Source organism: Aedes aegypti, chromosome 3 (genome assembly GCF_002204515.2).
Source record: "Aedes aegypti strain LVP_AGWG chromosome 3, AaegL5.0 Primary Assembly, whole genome shotgun sequence".
In the NCBI taxonomy this organism is placed as follows: Eukaryota; Metazoa; Arthropoda; class Insecta; order Diptera; family Culicidae; genus Aedes; species Aedes aegypti.
Window position 1 is genome coordinate 225,779,589 of NC_035109.1, and position 20,418 is coordinate 225,800,006.

General features: G+C 38.5%; 1 protein-coding gene across 6 annotated transcripts in view; it reads right to left on the minus strand.

Annotated features, from left to right (window-relative positions):
* LOC5574448 (fat-like cadherin-related tumor suppressor homolog) overlaps positions 1-20,418 on the minus strand; it is a 364,780-nt gene that overhangs the window by 222,420 nt on the left and 121,942 nt on the right. For all 6 annotated transcript variants that reach the window (XM_021848929.1, XM_021848928.1, XM_021848927.1 and 3 more), the window contains exons 3-4: positions 9,464-9,570; positions 4,374-4,581 (exon numbers count right to left, since the gene is read on the minus strand). In XM_021848929.1, coding sequence (XP_021704621.1) covers positions 4,374-4,581; positions 9,464-9,570 — 315 coding nt within the window. The remainder of the gene's footprint in view (positions 1-4,373; positions 4,582-9,463; positions 9,571-20,418) is intronic.

Below are 20,418 nucleotides of genomic sequence, written 5' to 3' on the forward strand. Positions count from 1 at the left end.
ATGGTGTTTGCTTTGGATCCGTTTGGTACAACAAGGCTTGGATGTATGTACATAAGTTGTTATATAATTATATTTTTTTTCATGTTCTTCAATGTTAATTTATTATTCGTGTTAATTTTTTTTCATTTTATCATACATTATTTCATTGTCAAAATTAACAAATTCAATAGTGCACTTAAATATATGCGATATTCGATATGACAGTTCAAAATGAAATGCACCTTTCCAAAACCGCATACAAAACTTGCATACAAGTCGCTTTGTACCAATACTATATTAAATAAAAGTCCCTGTCGCCTTACACACTACACCACGAAACACGAATAAGCCTAAGGTTCAAAGTTCAAGCCCGAACGATTACGATCGTTATAAATAGTTCGGAGTCCAAAAATAGACGGAACGATACAGGTCATTCAGATGGAACAGTAGCGAAAGAGATAGCGCCTTAATCGGTTCTCATTTGTAGTTGATGAGGATCGTCGTTTGATAAAGTCGTGAAATTAGTTCGGTCCACGAAGATGTAAAATCACACCTTATCTAAGGACTTTCAGAATTTCTACTCGTCCATTTTGACCTGGACTGCGGAAGAGGCAAGAGTGCGTGATTGTTTTTTAGTGTAGCGGTGTGTTTAATTTGGTAATTCTTTAAAAATGTGAGAAGTGTTTTTAGATTAGATATAATGTTACTTTTTGTTCCCTTCTGTAGTATAGTAAAGTTCGTTAGCCTAAGTTCGAAAGGTTACGTGCGGTCCAGCTAGTTTGTGTGTGCGTTTGTGCATAAGAAAAGGTAATTGTGACTTTTTGTTGTTGTGTGACGATTTTTTTGTTAATGCGTCGAACAGCCGACGGTTCGACGGTTTTTTATCCAGGATCTGAATCTAGCGATCAGCGGCCCAAGCTCGGCACACCGCATCTACTCGCTTAACGCTGCTCTCGACCCCACGCTTCAGCATTCAAAAGTCCCGGTTTGAGGGGAACAAACCGTTCCGACAGAGCGGCCATCACCAATTTATATTAACGTGGACAGGACACGTGTGAAGCCATCGACGATCCCCACCGTCGTCAACTGCGTCATCCATCACCGACATATGTGATTTCCGGCTTGCGACACTTCATCATTTGGTAAACCCAAAAGTCGCAGTTCGTTGCCGTATTTGGAGTGATAGCCGCAATACCACCATCATCGATGTGCTAAATCCGGAGTTCTACTTTGCCGTCGCATTCTTCGTCCGACACCTCTGCTTTGCCAGCGCATTCATCACCGTCGCTTCCGCTTTGCCGGCGGTATTCATCGCAGCATCTAAAAGGGTTCGTGAGTAAAAACCAATGACAAACTAACCATGCGCATGCGTTAAACTCCACACAACTAACCGAGCTCGGAAAGATGAAAGTGATCGTTGAACATCGATAGAAGTAGGATAAAAAAAACCGCACACAATTATGAATAAAAACCTAGGTTTTCAAATTTGAATAAACTTTCAAATTTCTTTGCTGTTCTCAAACAAAGTATGTATTTTTGTAATACTATTTTTTGAGAATCGCTCAAGGCGACATCTATAACTGAGAAATCTCGATCTATTATACCATTATCCATTGGATCCATTATACCATTATCCATTGGACTCTTATAAAACAAACCCACCCTGAGGTTGGGTTTCTTGTCGGGCAAACATAACTCGACAGACGGTCCTTTTCGGAGGTGGCACTAAAGCCGTCTGTGTTTTGAGCCAGGGAACGAAACAGGAGACGTAAAAACTTTAGCCGTATTTTACGTGCTACAAGATAACTATACTGCTTATGTATGCAGCTTACCACCTTCAAAAGTGATAAAAGACATTTAAAGGAGCTAACAACTACATTATATGAAACAATTTTGAGTATGTGAGATGTAGTTAACGAAATGATTGTGTCAAAAAGGAATGTACCGTTTTGATTTATATTACGGACACTTAAGGCATCAATGCTTGGTGCTATCGAGCCTTCAAAACACTGAAATTTCGAATGGTGGGCAAATATTTTGATTCCACTACATGAATAATTTTTAAAAAATGTAAATGTGTGAACTTTTCATGATTCTTATTCCGGACGCTTCCTTACTTTTGCCTCATATTGACACTTTGATTTGAATTCCGGACAGCTCATGGAAATCGTAATGGAAAAGTCAAACCATTATTTGAAATTGACAAACCACTAAAGGGGCGTCTAAGGCAGTTGTATATTATAAATTTTCATAGATATCTGTGGAAAAAAAGATTAAAACAAGCTTCGAAAGTGTGAACTTTTGAATGGCAAAAATTGAAACATTTCGTGTGAAATGTTTCCCATACAAAGTAAAGTGTCCGGAATAAGAAGCTGTCCGTAATATGAATCAAAACGATAAATAGCAGGACCGTATCTATCAGGAGACGGAATACCACTTGAAAGAAGCTGCTTGTGAGGAGATAAAGCTGCAAAACCGTTGCCAAGACACAATCAAATTCTTCCAGAAGCTTAAGGAATCCCGAATAAAGCATCCGTTATATTCATTATCAAATAAATAAATAGCCCCGCATTCCCGCAAACACCTGCATATTTTAGGTCAAAGCAATGGAAGCAGCTCAAATTACCATCGCCACACCACTCGACGTATACTGTGTATAAAAAAGTGGAAGGAAGACATCATTTTCTCTACATACAAGAAAAGTCACAAGATGGTGTGTGAGAACCTCAGAGCAATTACTAATCTAAATTCAGTCTACAAACTGTTATTCTAGAACATCTTACATCGTTTATAATATGTAAGAAAAAAGTCTGTTGTTTGGAAGGTATACCAAAATTATAAATTTCTATCCATTTTTTTTTTCAATGTTATGTTTAGCTATATAAAATCGTATATAAAATTATGGAAAAACGTATTGCATAGTGGTTGAATCAAAATTAAAATAATGAATGGCTTTTATCATTCATGTGCATTTTTGTCATATTTTTCTCTCGAGGATAAAATAACTACCGATATAATCTGATTCTGCAGAGCACTCCAAGTCACATTCTACATACCGAAATACTTCAGCGAAATAAAAATATTTATTTCCCTTGAATATCCCATTTAGAGCTTTGAGGAACCTGAAACTTCTGGTTTGAATACTTTCCAATCAGCTTTCAGCCGGCCTTGGCTTATGGCCTCATTGCAAAAGGAAACCAAACTGACAAGAGCCTCGCAGTCAAGTGGTTTGCATAACATTTTGCAGAGCGACTCGTTCTTGTACAGCACTTATCGACTTGGATTGGTCTAACTTGGCTTGTATGCTATGCGATTGGGAAAGGGGTTTACTCTTCTTCCGAACCAGCAGTGGCCAACAATTGTAGCCTTTATTGGTTGCCCCTTTTTCGATGCATAAACCACAAGTGTGCTCTCAAATTGCAACGAGAACAAGCTTCTTCCCGTAGGCTTGCTTGGGCTCTGCTTTTCCTCGTAGTCAGAAAAGAGCTCGTCGTTCCGGAACGAAACGACGTCCTTCTGGAAGGCAGCTCCCGGGAGGAGGTAGAAAGAAAACTATTTTTCCACTTTTACCTTCAGCCGAACAGCAGTCAATCAATCTTCTGTTGCAAACTGCACTCGAGCTGTGTTATTGTTATCGCTCGTTGCACGGACGAACTGCTCTCTCTCTGTTGAACATCCTCCGTGTACTTTGGTACTGTGGCGTAGTAAGGGTTGTGCGACAAATATTTCTCTTCGCAGATTCAGCTCATATTAATAAAGGCACAATTCAATAACGAAAAATCTGGACTTAGATTGTGTGTTCTTACCGGTTTGTCGGAAAATATCCATGTATGCATTTCTGCTATTCTCCCTTATTTCCAGCTTAGCAGAGCCAGGTTGTACTTCTTCAGTAATACCATGGTGCCAACCTAAATATTATCGTGCTTCCTAGTTTATCCTAGTTCTAATGGTATCTTCTGAAATGTTGAGCCCACCCCTTGGCTACGTGCCCGTAATCGAATCGAAATGTGGGATCAATATGCAATCGAGATACGGCTAGAGTGGGACCCATTCTAAGAGTGTGTCCGTCCGCAAATTCCAAGCCAAGAGCCGGGCGAAATAAGTCGATCAATATTTATAGCTCATTGTTCCCGTTGACGTTTATTAGAAAATAATTGAATTTTAAATGCATTTTCCATCATGTGGTTTCCCACTGGAAGGCGCCACCGGATAGATGCAACCCCCGATGGTCCTTGGAGAAAGGAATGGCATTTTAATGGGCTATCGAAGAACGACAACTGAAGACATTTGGCGTAAACTTAATTATAAGTTTTATCGCTTCGCTTCTGAGGGGGAGGAAAAATTACTTCCGTGTGGTAGCTCAATTGTTGTTCTGGTAACAGGTGCATACTTACCGCTAGTGCCGTTGATTGCAAAGAAGCCTTCCGGGTTCCCGGAGGTGATACGATAGGATATCTGCTGCAGTGGGTCGATGTCTCGGTCTTCGGCTATCAGCTGGAGCACTTTAACCCCATTGGGGCTGCTTTCCGGTACGGAAGGATAATAGACAGCCTCCTCGGTGAGGGGTACATTGTCGTTCTCGTTCTGGACTTGGATGAACACCTTGATTGAGAAGAGGAGAACATAAAAAGATTAGATGCGGGTAGCACTTTTAAACGCATTATTTTTAATTATTTCTGCTCTCGGAAGTTTTCAAATCGTCTTAGCGCTACTTTTTTTCTACATATTGATTCCTTTTTAATCTTTGTTTGGACCCATGACATCGATTTTTCTTTGCGTTAGCAAAAGCTAGTTGTGGTAATCCTTCTTGAACACCGTATTGAAAAAAAAACCTTCTATTGTTTATCCACTGAACATGGTTGCAACCACGAGCAAAAGGAAGGGTGAATCTCTGAATTCACAACTTGCTTCCAAAAAAGTGGGGTTCAAAACTGTCACTAAACGTGGCAAGAATGGAAGAATGGACGTTTCTCCGGACTGCAAACTTTCTTCCATGGCACTATGGGCCAGAAATCAAAATTTCGCTACGAAATTCCAAACACTTTAAAAATGAACAAAAACCAACCTAGAAGTAAAACAAACATAAGAAAACATATAAAAGACGTGTTTGGGACGACTAAGATGCAATTTAAATCAAATTGAGAATAATTGTAAGGATTATTATTATTATTATTATTATTATTATATTTGGAGAAATATGTTAATTAAGGCATTGCATATTCAAATTCGCTTGTACATCGTATCACAAAATGCATTGTACATTTTCAAAAACATGATTCATACATTTCAGAGTATTCTGAAAGTACACTATTAATTTCTCAGAACAGTTGAAAATACCTGAAAAATGAGATCATGAAGTCATAGTTGTTTGAAATGCATTGACAACTGTTTATTCAACATACTTATTAGCCTTTCACAGTATAATAATTCTCAAAGTAATTCCAACGGCAGAATTTTATTTGATGAGTGCTTTTCAGGATATTTCTCAATTCAATACCCTGATAGCTCTAGATGTTTTTCCTCTTCTAGAAATCCGTCTACGATTGACTTGGTCTTAACCGACTCTAGTCATCTTTGTAGCCAATTAGTTACTCATGCTGATTTTGATTCTGATCATGTGCCTGTTACATTTCAAATATCCCATGAAGCGATTCTCAATCCTATCTGCTCCACTTTTAATTATTTAGGAGCCGACTGGAATATATATGAAACGTATGTTGACTCTAATCTTATGTTAACATTTCTTTAGAAACTAAACTTGATATTGACAATGCTCTTGAAACTTTAACTAATTCCATTGTTGAAGCCCGGAGCATTGCAATTCCAAAATGTGAAGTAAAATTTGAATACATGATTATAGACGATGATCTTAAACTCTTGATCCGTCTTAAAATCGTGAGTAGAAGGCAATTTCAACGCACTCGCGATCCTGCTATGAAAATTATATGGCAGGATTTGCAGAAAGAAATCAAACAACGTTTTGCACAATTAAGAAACAAACATTTTGAAAATAAAATTTCTCAATTGGACTCTGGCTCTAAGCCCTTTTGGAAATTATCTAAAATCTTGAAAAAACCTCAAAAGCTAATACCGGCATTGAAAGAGGAAAACAAATTATTACTTACTAATTGCGAAAAAGATCAAAAACTTGCTATGCAGTTTGAAAATGCGCACAATTTTAATTTAGGACTTACTAGTCCAATTGAAAATCAAGTTACTCAGGAGTTCGAAAATATTCTCAATCAAGAGAACGTTTTCGAAAATGCCTGGGAGACTGATTTGGAAGAAGTGAGAACTATTATTAAAAAAATCAAAAACATGAAAGCTCCTGGCGATGATGGAATTTTCTACATCCTCATCAAGAAACTTATCATTTTTAGTTGATATATTCAACAAATGTTTTCAATTAGCATATTTTCCTGACAAATGGAAAAATGCTAAGGTTGTTCCAATTTTAAAACCAGACAAAAATCATGCAGAAGCTTCTAGCTATCGTCCAATCAGTTTGCTTTCCTTCATCAGTAAACTTTTTGAAAAGGTTATTTTGAACAGAATGATGGCCCACATAAACGAAAATTCAATTTTATCCAATGAACAGTTCGGATTCGTCCATGGACATTCGACCACTCATCAACTTTTACGTGTAACAAATTTGATCCGTACCAACAAATCTGAAGACTATTCTACTGGTCTTGCTCTCCTAGACATAGAAAAAGCATTCGACAGTGTTTGGCATGAAGGTTTGATTGTAAAATTAAAAAACTTCAATTTTCCAACATACATTGTTAGAATAATTCAAAGTTATCTGTCAAATCGTACACTTCAGGTTAATTATCTGAACTCCAGATCTGAAAGACTTCCTGTAAGAGCTGGTGTTCCTCAAGGCATCATTTTGGGACCAATATTATACAATATTTTCACATCTGACTTACCTGAGTTACCTCAGGGATGTCAAAAATCTTTGTTTGCGGATGACACAGGCCTCTCCGCCAAAGGACGAAGCCTGCGTGTCATCTGTAGTAGATTGCAAAAAAGTTTGGATATATTTTCATCACACTTGCAAAAATAGAAGATTTCTCCTAATGCTTCCAAAACTCAACTAATAATATTCCCACATAATCCAAAAGCTCTGTATTTAAAACCTTCAAGTAGACATGTTGTTACGATGAGAGGGTGTTTGTGCAACGCAACAATTGTGCACCAACCCTATTCTTTGTATCACACACCAATAAAGAGAAGCTAAATCAACGATAAGTACGCTCTATACCTCCGCCATGGCAGGACGGTTTTTATTTTATTTTATTTTAGGAGTAGGGAAAAGCCCGTTTGAGTTGAGCTTAAAAATAAACTCTCTCTCAAATAGGCATAAAACCTTCTCATCTTTTCGCATCAACAGATTAACAAATCCAAATGATACAATTGACTTAAAACTAATAAACAAATATCTGTTGAATAACATTCAAATCTTACGAATAACACAATAATTGCTTAATTTTTTTCTTAATAGTAGATCTAGACAAATTAAAATCAAACACATTATAACACTTGTTGAATACACGACACATACTAACTAAAGGAGAATTATAACAGTAATTAGTTCTCGATCCCGGTACGCGAAGAAAGTCGTTGGTGCGCAAAATTCGACTACGGATGTTGATGTTCAATTGGCACAGCAAATTGGCACAGTTTATACGAGAAGTCAGCAGGTCAGCGATAAATGTCGCTTTCGATACATTTCGTCGCACTTCAAGGAGATCTAGGTTTATTAGTTTACAGCGATCTTCGTAGTTCGGGAGGTTCAGCGGGTCATTCCAAGGCAATAATCTTAAAGCAAATCATAAAAATTTTCTTTGAACTGATGCAATCCTGTCGACACCATTTTTATAAAAAGGAGACCAAACAACCGACCCATATTCAAGGATTGAGCGAACTAAGGAACAGTATAAAGTTTTCAGACAATACACATCTTTAAACTGTTTAATAATACGGAAAATAAAACCTAATTGAGCTGAAGCTTTTGTGGTCACATAAGAAATATGATCTTTGAAAGAAAGTTTCGAGTCTAATAGAACTCCCAGATCTTTTACGACAGATTCTCTGTTCAAAACGGTACCATGTAAGATATAGTCTCTGATAATGGGATTCTGTTTGCGCGTAAATGTTATAACTGAGCATTTTGAAGTGCACCAATCCGAAAAAATGTTGAGTTGATCTTGAAGAAAGTCTGCATCATCTTCAGTCTTAATAGTTAAATAGAGTTTGAAATCATCAGCGAATGACAGTTTGTAACAGCTCAGAAGAAGATTCACGTCGTTGAGGTACAACAAAAAAAAATCAGCGGCCCAATTGATGCATACAAGGAAGAAACCGTTGAAGCCGAGACGATTAAGCTTAGCTACTGCAATTTGATAGTTTAATTTATCAAAAGCGGCTGAAAAGTCTGTATAAATGGCATCAGTTTGGTTTCCGCTCTCCGCTTTCCGGTTTAAAACAAGGTTGTTTTATTTTAACTAACGACAAAAAGAAACACAACGTAGGATCTAAACCATTCCCGTGCGCGATCAGAGGGGTTCCAATAAATTGATCAGATGAAGTTAAGTACCTAGGGTTCATGCTAGATGAAAACTTAAAAAAAATATATATATATTGAAGGCATTCAAGCCAAATGTAACAGATATGTAAAATGTCTTTGTACCCTTATTGATAGAAAATCAAAACTTTGTCTTAAGAACAAGCTTTTGATCTTCAAACAAATTTTCATGCCAGTTGTGCTGTATTTGAAAATGATTCTGAAGCATCCTCCTTGGTATAGTACCAATGAGTTACATAGAATATCCAATGTTGAAACATTGGAACAAATGTCAAATGAAATAATTTATAGTTTCAGGCAAAAATCGTTATAATCTTCTATTACCACGATTAATATATTTAGGTTAAGTTAGGTTAAGTAAATTGAAAGCGTTTTTTTTTTCTTTTATAAGCAAGTGAAATCATCTTTTTTTTTTTTTTTTTTTTTTAAGGCATTCTGTGTTTGTGGCCACTACTGTGCCGGAATCGATTCTACCCCATTTCCCCGAATGCCATCACCCCGAATTGTGCTATGTTCAGCAAACCTTGTACACGAATTTGGTCAATGTTGAACCGTTTTGCAATTTCATTAAATTCCAAATTCAATACATCAATTGTTACCCGGGGTCTACTTCGCTGAACTCCCCAAAGGAGCACCTCGTACAAGTTATTCAGTATGATTTCCATAATAAATCTACTTTTCTGCATTCTTGCACAACATTTCCGATGAAAGGAATTCCAACCAAAATGCAAGACGATTCTGACGATTTTTCGATCGCCATTGGAATTTCCAGGCGAAAATAGCTCCCCACACTAGTCTGGAGCGCTTGGAGTGAAGGAAAAAATAACGAATTCCAACACTAGAGCGATGTGTCATGCTTTCCCCCGTGCGAATTCCCCTCTACTCGAAACTTACCTGAACACAGGAGTGCAGTGGCACCACCGCCTGGTCCTGGGCGCAAACCGTTAGCCAATAGTTTGGTTTGGATTCCAGATCGAGCGATGCCAAAGTCCGGATGACACCTGTAGGAGAAAGAGAAGAACGAACGTGAGTGAGAATTTTATCAGATTCAATAAAGCTCGAGCGTGGCGCTGGCTAGCCCCTTGTCGCTGCCGTTACACTGTGGTTCCATCTTGAAATATGTTGATCAAAATCTAAAACTCTTTTTTGAATGATAAATAAATTTAAATTTTGGATTCAGGCCACAATGGTATTTAGGAAGCCGAGAAAAACATTACCGTTCGGCGAGAACTTTTTGGATTTTTAGGGTTTATGTCACCTTCAAACCACTATGACATTACTGGTTACTGGTTCAGCCCAGATAGATAGATAGACAGCTAGCGGTGATGCATTCTGGGAGACTTGATTTATTACCCAGCGCACCGTGGGAGTTAAGTTAGTCGAAATTTTGATATATGATATTTTCCAACCGTTTTTCCAGTGAATGGGAAAGTTGGATTGATTTCCCAAAGCGTTGGCGGTATGGCTTTGTCAGGTTGGAAATTTGACTGCCCTAGGATAAGTTTATCGATTGTGGGGAGTCGTTTGAAGACCAAAAGTGGAATGATTATCAATGATCTACCACCGAGAAGAGGAAAGTCATTTATTGGTTGCGCCCTGAATGCATCGTTTGACTTTGGTGTTCCGGTTGGGGGAGATTTTCCGCCCTTAGAAAAGCGTCACATTCACAAGACACATCAAGGCACATCTATATTCGCTGTACCCGTTGGCAATGGCATCATCAGGATCAGGAACTGCTTCTCTCGATGGTTGAGGAACCAAAGCTCGTTTCTTCTTTTATCTGACTTGGCCAACAAAAGTTATGGCTCTTGATGGTTTTTCTCTCGCCTGTCTCATCCCGGAGCGATGATGCTGGCTGGCATTGTGATCAATTTCTTGCCGTATCACACAAATGTTTTCCTTCTGCTTGCATGACCGGCTTTTGCCATACCCTTGGCCATAGCCACCCATCGTCATCGTCATGGGCAAAATCAGGTTTTTCATCGAGGAGAGACCTTAGAAGTTCATTCACGATTGCAATTAAAAAAATGTTAATATGTTACTATCTGTACTCTTTAATCTAAGCTAATCTAATCTAAGTGCTTGCACAGCCAATATTCAAAAGCATCCTGGAAATACTGAAATTGCTTCCAGTATTTTCTTGTCAACATTAATATTTGCAGCATATCAATGATTTGATACAAATACTAAAACGGCCAGGCCCGCTGGGCAAACTTGTGATTTGAAGAAAAAAATACCGTCAAATTTCATAGTTTTCTTTCTGTCAATCAAATGAAAATGTTGTTTGAATTTGCGGAAAAAACCTTATTCGTTATTGTTATATTTATTAACGAAGAACTCTTTATTTTATTTTAGGCTTAAATAAGTTGGTTGACTATACCTCCCAAAAACTTGAAGGAGACATATTTAAAAGACCCGGCTTAGCCCTTTGAATTTCGCAAGACCAAGGCTTACAAATTTGCGAAAAAAATAAAATGGATCAAACATTGCACGGTAAATGGCTGGAAGGACGGCATATATCTTAAAAAGTACAAGAGATAGAAAAATCGTGTCTTTGACAAAGTTGTTTCAAATTGCTGTTTCTTCAACTTTGTCAAAGACACCATATTTTTATCTAAAAAAAATAGTTTTTCTACTCACTGCTAGGTGGATTGGTCACAAAACTTTTTTCATCAAAATGTGCACTTTAATATACAAAGAAACTTCTCTAAACAAATTATATCGCTAAAATCAACGGTTTGGGTGTTGTTGCCGCGCCGCTTCAGAATATAGTGCAACCGGGAACTCCCTTGCTAAAATCTACTGTTAGAGACAAGAATACATCAATTTCTGACAAGGGTTCACGCCGTCAAATGAGTTGGCGAAATTGAACAACATTGGTTGAAGCAATTCGATACGCAAACGCAAAAGTATTGAAAGCAATTGTGAAAAGTAAATTAAAAAGGATTCGAAACTAAATTATCGTGTTGAGCTAAATATCAAACTGAACTTCTCTCGTTCTTCACCTCTTAGGTAATAATATGTGAATCATATATCAGAACTGTTCATAAACTTAATTGTATATTATAACCCCATACGTTAATTGTAACAGCCACCCCATATACGCTCTCAGTGCTCTTGTACCTTTAGCATATTTCCTATTGAGGCACTGAAATGTAAGTCGATTTTGTAAATCGAGCAGATTCTTGTAATTTGTCTGTAGTCAATGTGGATCAAAGTAGGCATGCACATTTCAGATGTCATCCAGTTCTGAAGTGCATGATTTGACAGATAATTTTGGGTTATTCTTACAATGTATGTTAGTAAATTTAAGTTTTCAATTTTACAATCAAACCTTCATGCCAAACCAGGTCGAATGCTTTTTCTATGTCTAGAAGAGTAAGACCTGTAGAATAGCCTTCAGGTTTGTTGGAACGAATCAAGTTTGTTACACGTAAAAGTTGATGAGTGGTCAAATGTGCATGTTAAAATCTGAACTGTTCATTTGCAAAAATTGAATTTCCATTGATGTGTTCAAAATGACCTTTTCAAAAAAGTTTACTCATGGAGAAGAGAAAACTGATTGGACGATAGCTAGAAGCTTCTGCAGGATTATGGCTGGTTTTAAAATTGGTACAACCTTAGCAGTTTTTCCATTTGTCAGGAAAATATGCCAACTGAAAACATTTGTTAAATATATCAACCAAAAAGACAAGCTTCTTACTGGAAGTTTCTTGAAGGCTAAGGGATCGCAACGACCCCCAACCTCCTGCCTCCTACTGGATTCACCTATGGTCATCGTCTCTGTCCCTGTCTGGTTGGGGACCGATTACCACGTACTACAAATCGCACCAGAACAGGAAGGAAAAGTCTCTCTTCTTCTGGTCTAATGGTGGCGACGAAGCATTTATCTCTGCAGATAATGTGGGATAATGTATTATCATTATCAGAATCACATGATGGTGCCGCTTTCAGCTTGGGCTCGCTCTCGGGTGTCCTTTCCTTTCCAGGGAGAATGAAGAGGATCAAGCACCCGGGCAAGATTTCTCGCTGCTTTGTCGGATGTTGGAGATTATGTAAAAGAGGAGATAACACGAACGATATTGAATGGGGCATCATTCTAATAGTCATATATTATTATCTGCCCTTGGAGACCATCCTGGGAGTTCACGCAACCATAAGTGAAGCAACCAGATTGTGGCAACCGATGCCATGCTTGTTACCCAGGAGTCGATGGATTAGGAATTGTTGTCTCGTCCACTTGATTGAACAGTGTTCCTTTCATGCGATCAAAATGGACGTCCGTACCGAAGCTTCATTGGGAGGGCAAATCAAAGAGAGATATTTTTCTATTAAAGTTCAATGATACCAGGAAGAGAATATATGTTCGAGTTCGGTTGGTATGCTTTGTCACAATAGACTCCTAATTTGGTCGCTCCAGTTAAATTGATGGCAAATCATTTACGAAGGACATTAATAGCTTCTTCGTGAGGGCTTGAAATCAATTTCCAGGAGTGTTGTTCAGTCTCTTCTTCGGAAAATCGAAACGAAGAACTATAATGGAAGATGGAAGTGTGTGACAGACCATTCGTAACTTGATTATTTGGAACGGCATGGCTTACTGATAATGGGATGTTTGGGGAAGGTTCGTTCAATTTGCTAAGGCTTAGGTAAAAGCTTTATCTGGCGGAGATAAATTAAGAGTGCAAGAGAAACATGCTCTCCTTTTGTATCGTAATTTCGGGTGAAATTGACTAAATTTCATAGTTTATATTGTTGCCAAACAACTGAATGCAGGAAAACAAGTATGACAGTCAGCCTCTTTGGCTTATGTGCCAAAATTTTCTAACAAATGTGCTTTTAGTGCTAAAAATCATCTCTTAAATAAAAAATCGGGAAAACCCATTTCGGGGTGAAATTGATCACTTGTCAATGCGATTATTGTTATTTAATGAAACGGCTCTACATAATGAATATGAGCGCACTGTACCGAATATACTTGCTAAATTATCAATAAACCCATGATATCTAACAGAAATTTATTTGTTTCAACCGTATGAGCTAATTGGTACGAGTTTAGAAGATGAAATCGGGCTCGGGGATATATTTTAAGCATCCTTATTCCATGATTGATACCATGATTAAATCCTTGTTTAGAACTAGAAGTTTATGAATGTTTGTCAATACTACACCGTACATGATTCTTTAACACAAAAAAAAACTTCATAACACACATCAACAAGAAATAGAATCGTATGACACGGCGATCAATTTCACCCGAATTTACGGTACACGACGAAACACGTGTCAAATATACAAATTGAAATTAGAACTGTGAAAAAAAAAACCACGTGCTCCGGTGGAGATCGAACCTACGAACCTAGCACTCCCCATTTGCTAGATGGACACATACATCATTGGGTGATACCTTATACACTATCGTCATTCAAAGGGAAACGCCCCTTTCGGTTTTCTTCTTACTCCTCCTCATTATATCGTGTTCAGTCGAAGCCAGCCAAACGCCACGCGCGCATCAGCCAATCGTCGACCAGCAATCGGAGATGGACACCTATCGCTCATCATGGAAATGGGCAACCTTGATAATTGCCATCGGAAGAATGAGCAAACCATCAAAAACAAGGATGGACAAGGAAACGAGGAAGCACAAAATTACCGATCGCATTTTAATTTAATCGTCTTCGGTAATCTTTTGGTGTTTTTCTGTCTAACAATGGATCAAAACTCAGTTCGATCGACGGTGACTACCCCCAACCGTCCTTTTCAGGACTACAATTTCATTTTGAAAGAGTTATTAACGTTCAACTGGAATATTTGTTTGGAGAGCAAGAGTTACCGCTCATGCTTCTTCTTCCATCGACCAATTCTATCGGTGTTGAAGTGTTAACTGAACCAACCAAAAAATAACCCACAATGTCCATTACCAGGCTTGATAGAAGCTCCACTCCGATGCAAAGAGGAGGCGATTTTGCCATTTTTCTGAGGAGGAAAAATTGAACTCAAAACATTCAACACATATCCTCGAAGAATTCGAATGAGAGTGCAAAAAAATGCGAGGATTTTTCTGGTACTCTCTCTCTTTCTTGTTGCGATGCTCACCTTTATTTACGCATCAAAAGAACTCTTGAGCACCCAGCCGGAACAAGGCGGTCCTCGAGGAGTTGTGAGAGAATTATTTTTTTATGTAATTTTACTCTGGTGTGTTTTGTGCTACATCTTCCTCGCTCAATTTTTGTTGCCTCTCTGCTTAACCTCGCAAAGAGGCAAAGGCAGCACGTACTACAGTTTTCAATCAAGGTTAAATAAATAAAACTAAATTTTATAGAATGAACGTTCATGTGTACTAAACATTTGTCGATAAGCATGATAAATCTAGCATTTTCCATGTTCCAAATATCTGAAAGAAAATTGTATTTTTTCTTTGATGGATGGATAAATTGAATTCACACTGTGCTATTTTCGGTGACTATGCATAACGATGCTCCATCGCACATTGTCACCTAATTCGAGGAAAAAAGCACACAATATAATCGGGATTCACGCTTCCAGTTGTGTACGTTCGCTACATTCTTTGTTGTCTTGTGGCTTCAACGGCAGAGACCTTGTCAGCTCGCGGATAAACTTTTAATTAAAATTTAAGACAAGCTTTCCCAATGCCCGGGGGATTAATCTCGGGATACCGCACAATACAGGGAAACATTCCAGTGGAGGGTGAGTTTGCAGCATGAAATGAAAAGTTCTCGTCGTTGCACCGTTGGGGAAGGGTCGAGCAAAGTGACACTCTGAGCTGGGTGACATTTGAAAAGCGTGATGATTGCAAGGAAAGGTAAATTCAAACTTTGGATTTAAAAATGCCACACGTAACATTTACTTTTTGAAATGTAAACATAAAATTTACAGTTTTGGACGGAACTAATACCATTCTTAGGTAAAATCATCATCGGTCTTATGATTAATTGTGCCGAACTGTCAGACAATTTCCTATCTCCACATATCTTATAAGCTTGTTCAGGATTACTCACTTTAACAATTGACTGCTGGTGTCCAACAATCATGTTGACGTGAACGCCGAGGGATCTCCGTACGGTTCACCCGGCTTCGGCAGCAGTATTTTCATGTACCTAAGAAGCTTCCATTATCAACGCCGTTTTACAGAGTGGTCCTGAACCTGTCATGACTTGCTGTCTTTAGAGCAGGCTTTGGGATTTCATCTAGTTTTTGTACTTAGCTTCGCTATCTTGCTCACTTATAGATTACTCTACCTTCATTTTTTGGAGCTACCGTGAGCCTATAACATTATTTTCCCATACACACTTAGAACAAATCACCGAAGTCGGTAATCTATTTACCGAAATCTCAACAGCTGAGCGGTCGGTAACCGATTTGCTAAATGAAAAGATTACCGAACGGTCCGTAATTTGCGATTGGGATGGAATCTATCAAAATTACTGAACATTCGGTAATCGTTTACCGAAAATCTGTAACTTAGGACCAGTGGTATTTTGCCGGAAGGTTGTTTCTAACCAGAATAAGAACAAACGTATAGGATTATTCCAATACACTTTATTATCAAAGTAACTTGTAGAACATTATTATCATTTGGCTTGGCAATTATTGGGGACATGCCGATGCTACCAAATGCAGAAAATGAAGCTGTAACGTGGCATCTTGGTGTAGGTAGTGCTGCTAAGAAGCAGCGGGTAGGCTGCAGACGGACGTGAACATGGGCTGTAAAAGATTTCATATAGTATACGCAATATACCCTTAACATTTCACTTTATTTGGCTTACCGTATGAAAATAACATCCACACTAAATCTTTGCGTTTGTTTTGCGAGTAGCTACATAAAACTGAAACTCAAGCTCCATAGGTGAATACCAAAAGTTTTGTTTTGACGTTTCGATTGAGCCAGATTACTGAGCTGTCGGTAGCCCAACTCATTGATTACCGAATTGTCAGTGTAATATTTTACAGACTTCGGTAATGTCGTACATTTACAAAATGTTCGGTAAATTCTCACCCCAGCTTACCGAAATTCAGTAATTTTGTTAATGACGCACTGTCAAAAGCTGGCCATTTACCGATACATCCGTATTTTTATGAATTACAGATCGGTTTCGGTGATTTCGTTTACTGAACTCATAAAGTCTGTTTAAGTGTGTAGTTTGGACGGTCATCAATATACGGTTTCCTATTCTTTGTAACGCTCGTGTCAGAGTTGCCGTCAACTCACCTGCGCTAAGATAAAGAGTAGGTATAGCGCATCAGTCTTAGACAAATGTTTTGACGAACAACCCTCTGTAGAATTTTCTTCGCTAGAGCACCTTTGGTCTTAACCATTACCACTCTGTAGGTTTTGAGCAAAACGAAGCCGCTTATCACACTTATATAATGGTTCAATCAAAGCTCTCCAAAATGAACCGTTTTTTCGAAAATATGTTTAAGTCTCCAATGACCCAGGTATGAACCAATTCTATCATTTGATATGGGCGTATGCTGGAGACAAGGCCTGTGAAGAATCTCACGCCATCGTTGATGTTTTAGAAGCTTTCATCACACAGATATTGAACTCGACGTCCGCATGATAAAATTTAAAGGGATGTTTCCAATTCCTCTCTGGTAAGGTGAAAGTAATAGATAAAAACTATGTCCAAAGCGAAAAACTGATTCTAAATAGATTAAACAATACAAACAATGAATAACATGTATGTTTCATTCACATTTTCCATGTTAAAACTACCATAAAACATGATATGACGATTTTCGCATTTTTTATGGGCCGCTTGATTTCTTTTTTAAAAGCTTATTTTGCCTCTCTTGTTCAGTTTCATCGTTTCATCGGACGTGACGTCCACGTGAACAAAACATGTTTTGGCAACAGCACAACACTAAAAGTCGGGAAATGAACGCGGAACTAGAGGAATCCGAAAAGGAAATGGACTTTGTGCAATAGTAAAACAATTTTAAATCTGCATATTACAATAGGCAGTTTCAACGAGCTACAATGACTCTGATTGCTGGGCATATGAGATCCGGATTGAACGGAATGAATTCCACCCACAAAACGATGATATTCTTGTCTTGATGGTAAGCAGAAGCGTTTGGGTCTTGATATACGTAATCAATGTAATTATTTCATGTTGCAGAAGGAACCAAATGTTTTAAGAGTGAATGCGTTTTTCGGAAAAGCTGATGCGACGATGGTATGCTTCATTCCTCAAAATCCACTTTATTGCCCTAGTCACATATGGTAAATATGCGCTATGCTGAGATGTTAAATAGTACAGATATTCAACGACGACAGCTGATCCGCCATTCCGCAGCTGGAGCAACATTTGAGATAAACATTATACTGTGGTTTGAAAAATTCACTTCTGAATTATTTAAATTCTACTTGAAGGAATAAATAACGATCCAAGCAAAATAAAAATAATACAGATTAAATAAATATTTTAAAACCAATATGAAATCTAATGTTGTTTGACTCATTTTCTCCAAATCTTTGAAATAGTATGAACGTAAGGGTATAATTCAGAATAGGGTTAAAATACCATAACACACCGTACACCAATAATTACACAAACAGTATTTGTATTCAATAGTATTCAACTCAATTGTATTAATAGTTCAACCATTACCACATTGTTCGATGAACAGTAGATTTGTCAAAAAATGGATAGTAAATCAACCATTCAGCAAACTGTAAACGAAAAAAAAAAAATGTTCGGGAAAATCGACGATTTTTTATGATAACATAACTTAACCGCCTATTCCTCATATTGTATTTTTTCCAGTTACTATTTATCAAACTGTCAATACCGTTTCTGGTAGTGTACATGTATTGTTATTTTGCATGTTATACGAAATGGGTCTGGTATTATTGCAAATTGTTGTGATAATTTAGGAAACAGTACATATATGGTTCATGATTATGCGGGGCATCATACGCTCGTATTATCACTAGTTGCTGTGATCTTCACCGTTCGTCCATTCACGCCTCAGCAATTCAGTGAATACTTTGCCGTTGAAACGCGTTGTTTTCCTATTTCTAACTTGGGACGAATACTATTTCGAATCGATTGATGATCGCTATGAGTATAACCGTCATCAAGTTCATGGTACTGAAAAAGGTTAGGACTACAGAACGTCACGACGATAATCGATTCTGCACCATTCTGCGGAACTTTAACCATATTTGCCATTTATACATCTAATGCAGTCAGGGATTCCAACAATAGTTGGCCTCTTTGGTTGTTGAAGCGGCTACTCCACTACGCTGCTCATGCATTAAAGTCATCAGCTATCACTACTGGCTGCCGATTAGCTAGTTTAGCTATCATCCTGTCAACCATATTGGAAAATTCCTCAATCGACCAACTTGGGGACTACTTCTTTGTTCGGTTATCGTCCTGTCGTCCCTATAGATGCTAGCTGTTGAGACCTATCTGCCATCCAGTTCCCGTTGTTGGCTGGTATGCGGTATGTGTCCGACAGTAACACCACGTCGGGCTTTGTTTCCGAGACTGACCGCCAAAGCAGCTACTGGGCTACATCACAGTGGATTAAATTTAAAATTAATTTAACTTTTCGGCTGTTTTACTACTCCGCTTGTGCACGGACATTTGGGTCCACCCGTTAATTGTCCGTTGCCTGCTCTGTTGGAACAACCAGGCGACGGATTTGGAACGTACTTTAAGGCCTGCCACGGTTTTACTAGACGAGGGCAGTCAGTGGCTCTACTAAGGGAGTATAATGTCGCCGCTATCAATCTCAACGCATATTATCCATTACTTCTCTCTAGACGTGCGCTGCTAGTTTACATAATTGAGGCCGCACTGACATTGGCCCCAATGTGCTCAAAACAATCCTAACCGTAGTTCTATGTTTTGTCCGTTTGAGTCGCGACCAATATGCCACAATCAGGATCTTACTGGCATCAATCCTGAAGTGCCGTTTGGCACTCCTGTAAGTTTGAGCTAGGGTGCTTTGGTACTTTAAGTGGCACCAGTCGCTTTGACAGAGTTGCATTCGGATTTTTGTGGTTGAAGGTATGAACCATCACATCCTGGGCAATACCCTAATTCGCAGATGCTCTAGGGGGGTTCGTAAAGCCCCTGGACTTTCGTCCCTGTTGCCCCGGTAAATCTTACCTAGTAACGCACCAAGTGAAGGTGATCAACCTGCCTTACGAGTGACAGGGGAAGTCACGGCGCGCTAAGCGAAAAAGACACTATTCACTAGTTATATTACTACATCGAACCAAAAGCTGCGCCATTATATTCCCTGAGTAAAACCAACTTGAAACTATGAATTGACTGCTTCCGTCTCAGTAAATAGAGACCTGACATACAAGGAGACATTCGAAATATTCTGGCAGCACTGCAGCTCGTTAACAAGTGTTTTGCACGAGCTTCGTAATCTTCTTCCGAAATACTGAAAAGCTTTAGTAATATTATTAAAATTGCTGGCTTGGAGTGTCTAGTGCTATCGGGAATACGTGTAAACTCGATTTTGTTAGCCATCAATCTAGAAGTAGGAAAAAAGTTGGCTTTGATCCTTGCTACCGCCGCGTAGCGAACATAACCTCGAATTTCTACGCGAGTAATGCTATGTGCATGTGCGATCAAACCATTGGTTGGATCTGCTGCGACACCTGCAGCAAATGGTTCCATACTGTCTGTATTCGTCTCTCCAAAAGATTGTCAACTATTGGTACTTCTGTGAACCCCCTTCTCGGAACCCTCCTACAGAAACAAGCGGCACCAGCCCCGTCGCTGGTAACACCAATCTCATCAACGCTACTATTAGTGAGCTGTCAGAGCAGTTGAAAAAACTCCAAAGTGAACTTGAAG